The sequence below is a fragment of the Garra rufa genome, chromosome 9 (genome assembly GCF_049309525.1).
Source record: "Garra rufa chromosome 9, GarRuf1.0, whole genome shotgun sequence".
Lineage (NCBI taxonomy): Eukaryota > Metazoa > Chordata > Actinopteri > Cypriniformes > Cyprinidae > Garra > Garra rufa.
The window spans coordinates 37,622,639-37,627,809 of record NC_133369.1 but is presented as its reverse complement, the minus strand read 5'-3'; the positions used below and the strand labels follow the sequence as shown (position 1 = coordinate 37,627,809).

Here is a 5,171-nt window from a genome sequence, read left to right as displayed (position 1 = left end):
AAAATTTATTAAACACTCATCAGTTCTTAAAGAGAATATGTACTCTACAAAATATGTAGTTCAAGCTCTCATTTTGTGCCTAAACATATTGATATATTTTTCATACAAGCCATAATCCTAACGCCTACATGAACATTGTCGCAGGCGGATTTAATGGTAATTGTTGTATATGCAGGACTACCAGCTCCTTCTCAGCTTTAGAAGAAGAAAAGTTTCTGCAAAGTGATGCCGTTTAAATTCACTTACAGTAATTGTAAACAGCACATCATATATTGTTCAGTAAATTCCTTAAAAGCTAAAACTATCATGCACATACACCTCAATTATCCACCACTAAACCCTCGACTGCCCACTCCTCATCACAGAATATGGATGTGTGTCAGCCTGCATGTCTTTGTTCAATAGGAGCTGATTAAGACTGTGAAAATCCTGTCACATTCCTCCATTTGCATATTTGCAGCCCATGAACTTGTTGATTTGCAGTGTGTGGGAGAACGCATGAAGGATAACCTGAATTTAGAAAAGCATAATAAAAACACTTAACGGTCAGGAAACGCAATTAAGACACATGCAGAAAACAAAAAGATACATGACGTGGGAGAAATTTTATTCATGCAAAAAGTACAGAAGGTGAGCAGTATATGTTTATGTTCTATAAACCATGCATTTTTTTGAGACTGAGACATTAAAGATCTGTACTTACTAGTTAGCTACTAGCAGATTATCAAAATTATTCTATCTCATCTACATCTCAAGGAACCAGTAAACACTTAAAGGAGTAGTTCACTTTCAGAACAAAAATTTACAGATAATGTACTCACTCCCTTGTCATCCAAGATGTTCATGTCTTTCTTTCTTCAGTCGTAAAAAAATTATGTCAGGATTTCTCTACATATAATGGACTTCTATGGTGCTCCCGAGTTTGAACTTCCAAAATGCAGTTTAAATGCAGCTTCAAAGGGGTCTAAATGATCTCAGTTGATGAAGAAGGGTCTTATCTAGCAAAACGATCGGTTATTTTCTAAAAACATTTACAATTTATATACTTTATAATCTCTGCACAGAGTACACACAGAGCTAGACAAGACGAGCATTTGAGGTTAAAAAGTATATAAATTGTATTTTTGTTTATAAAATAACCAATCGTTTTGCTAGATAAGGCCCTTCTTTCCTTGGCTGTGATCGTTTAGAGCCATTTGAAGCTGCATTTTGGAAGTTCAAACTCGGGGGTACCATAGAAGTCCATTATGTGGAAAGAAATCCGGAAATGTTTTCCTCAAAAAACATATTTTCCTTACGACTGAAGAAAGAAAGACATGAACATTTTGGATGACAAGGGGGTGAGTACATTATCTGTACATTTTAGTTCTAAAAGTGAACTACTCCTTTAATTCTTGTTACCTTCATTAAGAAATAAATATACAAATACCGTTAAACAACATGTCACTTCAAATCCAATGTAAAAATAAGTATATTGAAATACACAATATAATGAATTTGTCCACCTAGTTTTGTACGGCTCTTTCCCCACGGTCCCAAACCAGAGCAGAGTTTGGTGATGACCTCTACCTAAAGCTAAGCAGGACAACAGTCATCTCATCATCTCGGTTCAAATCTCAGTTCATTATTAGCAGCCGAGGCCACTCATAGAGCCGATCCGGTCCAGTTTCAGGCCAAAACAGCCTCTGTTCCAACCCCTCCGTAACCGGTCTGGTGGCGCTCGCTTCTGATTGGCCAAAGCCCCTTTTAAGAGGCGGAGCCAGGCGTTGTCACTCTGCACGGGTATGTCAATCCACTTAGGATATTCTGCCACCTTCAGCCCAGAGCTGAAGGTCTGCATGGGCTCTTCCGACTGGTCACTCGTGAGGTTCTCAAGATCATCAAGGGTCAAAAGGTCATTGTAGCGATCAAGGAACTGCTCGATGACCTGCATAGTGGAGACAGGAATTTTTTTTTTAATGACAGGCTACAATGTATTTGCTCGTCAAAAAAATGTGTTTAGTCCTGTGAGGAAGCCCACCTGCATGGCTTTGTCAGGGGTGTGCAGGGTTCGTGTGTGGCCCGGCACTGGATTGGCCAGAAGGACTAGAAGCACCACAAACACAGAGGAGCACAGCATGGTGCGAGTGATAATGGCCCCAAATACACTGCTAATGTGAGTCGGTATGGATAGATTTAAATGAACAGATTTAGATGAACACACTCAAACACAGATAAAGAAGAGAGAAGCATGGAGATAAAAAGACACAAAATCTGCAGAAAACAATACACATACATACAAAGAAACACATGAAACACAAATAGGTTAGGTTATGTTGTGCAATAAACAGTTTTGAATAATTTAGCTACCTAGATACTTTTCAGATTTCAGAACGAAATCATCTTGGAAAAGAAACAAAAGCAAACTAAACTAAATTAAATTAAACTAAACTAAACTAAACTAAACTAAACTAAACTAAACTAAACTAAACTAAACTAAACTAAACTAAACAACTAATAAATTAAATTATTAAATTAAATTAAAATTAAAAAGGTCACACTGCACACCAAAATAAAAATAAGATATTTTACATCTAGAAAATAAATCTGTTTTAGGACCATTATATTTATTTGGAAATTGATATTATTTTCTGTAAATACATTTGAATTCATTTAGTTTAATCTCACGGTTAAAAATAAAATAAAATAAAATAATAGTAATTTGACATTATTTAAATAGGTTAGTATCACAGTTAAAATAAAATGGCCACCAAAATAAGATAGTTTACCCCAAGAAAGGAATCAGTTTTAGGATCATTATATTTATTTGGAATTTAACATTAGTTGTAAAAAAAATAGTCATGTAAATACATTTTAAATAGGTTAATCCCACGAATGAATTAAAATAAAAAATAAAATTATATTAAATTAATATGAATTTGACGTTATTTTAATGTAAATATATTTTAAATAGGTTAATCTCAAAGATAAAATAAAATAAAATAGGAATTTGACATTATTTTCATGCAAACACATTTTAAACAGGTTAATCTCACAAATAAATTAAAATAATAATAATAATTAAAAATAATAAAATAAAATAAAATAAATAAAAGCAGGTCACGCTGCACACCAAAATAAAAATAAGATATTTTACATCTAAAAAAATAAATCCGTTTTAGGATCATTATATTTATTTGGAATTTGACATTATTTTCATGTAAATACATTTTCCCCTTAAATTCTGTTTAAGTAGGTTAATCTCACAGATAAAATAAAATGAACTTAACTAATAAAATAAAATAAAATAAATAAAATATATTTAATAGACATTTTACTTATACAAAATATATCTGTTGATTATAATATTTATTTGGAATTTGACAATTTTTCAAGTAAATATCTTTTAAAGGTTAATCCCACAGATAAATTAAAAGCAAAAAGTTGAATAAAATAAATAGAAATTTGACATTATTTTCGTGTAAATACATTTAAATAGGTTAATCTCACATAAATCAAATATAACAAATAAAATAAAATAAAATAAAATAATTTGTTACTTTACTGTTTTGTTTGTTTGTTTGTTTTGGTAATTCCTAAAATGATTATCATTAGATTGATTTAATGCATTTTTTACTGTATTACACAAAAAATGTCAATGACTTTATATTTAAATTAGCATAAAGCATAAAGTCAGCACTATATAAAATATAAAACTACTATAAAATATTTATACTTCAACATGTAAAACATGTTGATACATTATAGCAATATTTTTTTTACATTTTTTACATTTATTTTTATTTCTTTATTTCTGCATTATGGTAATGACAATTTGAGGGAGTTCTTAATTGTCATGAAAATAATGTCACAAAAACTGTTCCTTAATGATCATAAAAATATCCTTCATTTTCTATTCATTATTCACTATTATATTCTTATGTTCTTGCCAGGGTTTAATGGAATTCGCCCTTATGCTGTGCAGAAAATAATTTAGAATTAATAAAGTACATGCAAAAATGCAAAGTATTTTATATTTATAAAGTAATGCCATCTTACTACTATAATTCTCAGTTCTTAAACTAAGTTTCAAAGTAAAAATCTGCACTGTTTAACATGCTACCATAAATTTCACATGAAAATAAAAAGATAAAGTTTTCAAATTGTTTTACTCACCAATAATAGTTCGGGGAGCTTTTAAAAACCTGCCTGAATGCTCTAGTCCTCCATCCCTCTGTCTCTCTTTCTCTCTCTCTGCTCAGTTTTTGGCACTTGCTAAGAGCATCCCTGTCTTTCCCTCTCCACTCTCTTCCTTCCTCTGTGTGCAGGAATTGGATTTAAAGCGAGTGAGTGGTGTTTGTATGTCAGTTTGTTTTTCGTGAGCTGGATGAGCATGTTAATAGTAAGGATGAGGTGTCTATATATGCTTTAACCGTCCACCCCCCTTCCTCAACACACACCTCTTTTCCCTGCCTTTTCTCTCTCTCTCTCTCTCTCTCTCTCTCCATGCTTCACATATACGCAAATGCACCTTATTATCTTGATGTGTCTGGGATGATGTCAGAGGTACGGAGGGGGTGTTTGATGTTGTCGAGGTGATCAGGCAGGGGATGCCACCTTCTGCCTGGAATATGACATCATATGCACGCACACGGCGAAAAAAAGAAATCGTGACACAAACACAGGGCACCACAACCAGGTGTCGTCTCCCTCCGCCCTCTGCTTTAAATGATCTCATCCTTCCTTTTTTCATTCCTCATCCATCCGTCCCTTGTCTCCTCACATCCTTCTGTTTGCAAGGTGCGACTTTGGCTGCCAAAAGCACCGCCGGCTGGCAGAATATTGTGTCTGTTGAGAGGAGGCCAACACTTTTTTAGTGGACTTAACTCAAGGAGATATATAGAGCTTTCAGTGTCTGTTTGAATAGGAAAAAGGCATTTCTTGCTGTTCCTGTGTCATACGCACACGTAATGCAAATGCTTGAGTCCTAAACTCACGGTCAATATCCGTCATCTGAAGAAAGCTAATTTTTAAAGTGCATTTCCATTAAAAGTCACTTATTAAATATGAAGCCTTGATTTTTTTTCCCCCACCGTTAATTCAGTTCTGTGGGTCGCTGTGAGAAATGTCTATGTGTCTTTTCTTTTCTTTTTTTCTTTCTCTGTGAGTGCCATCACAGACTGCCAGTGCCA

General features: G+C 33.5%; 1 protein-coding gene across 2 annotated transcripts; it reads right to left on the bottom strand.

Annotated features, from left to right (window-relative positions):
• Nucleotides 1-586: 586 nt before the first annotated feature.
• On the bottom strand, nt 587-4,458 carry nppcl (natriuretic peptide C-like). 2 transcript variants are annotated; one of them, XM_073847502.1, is made up of 3 exons: nt 4,156-4,458; nt 2,021-2,150; nt 587-1,927 (listed from the first exon to the last, which is right to left on the bottom strand). In XM_073847502.1, the coding sequence occupies exons 2-3, from the start codon at nt 2,117-2,119 to the stop codon at nt 1,628-1,630; spliced, it is 399 nt and encodes a 132-aa protein (XP_073703603.1). In that variant the 5' UTR covers nt 2,120-2,150; nt 4,156-4,458; the 3' UTR covers nt 587-1,627. The 2 variants fall into 2 exon arrangements, with proteins under 2 accessions (XP_073703603.1, XP_073703602.1); XM_073847501.1 differs by having other exon boundaries at nt 2,021-2,253; nt 4,156-4,456.
• Between the last annotated feature and the right edge of the window lie 713 nt (nt 4,459-5,171).

Coding starts and splice junctions, on each gene's coding strand:
- nppcl (XM_073847502.1), bottom strand. CDS start 2,119: ATGCTGTGCTCCTCTGTGTTTGTGGTGCTTCTAGTCCTTCTGGCCAAT. Junction 1,928..2,020: donor CCCCTGACAAAGCCATGCAG/GTGGGCTTCCTC, acceptor TCCACTATGCAG/GTCATCGAGCAGTTCCTTGA.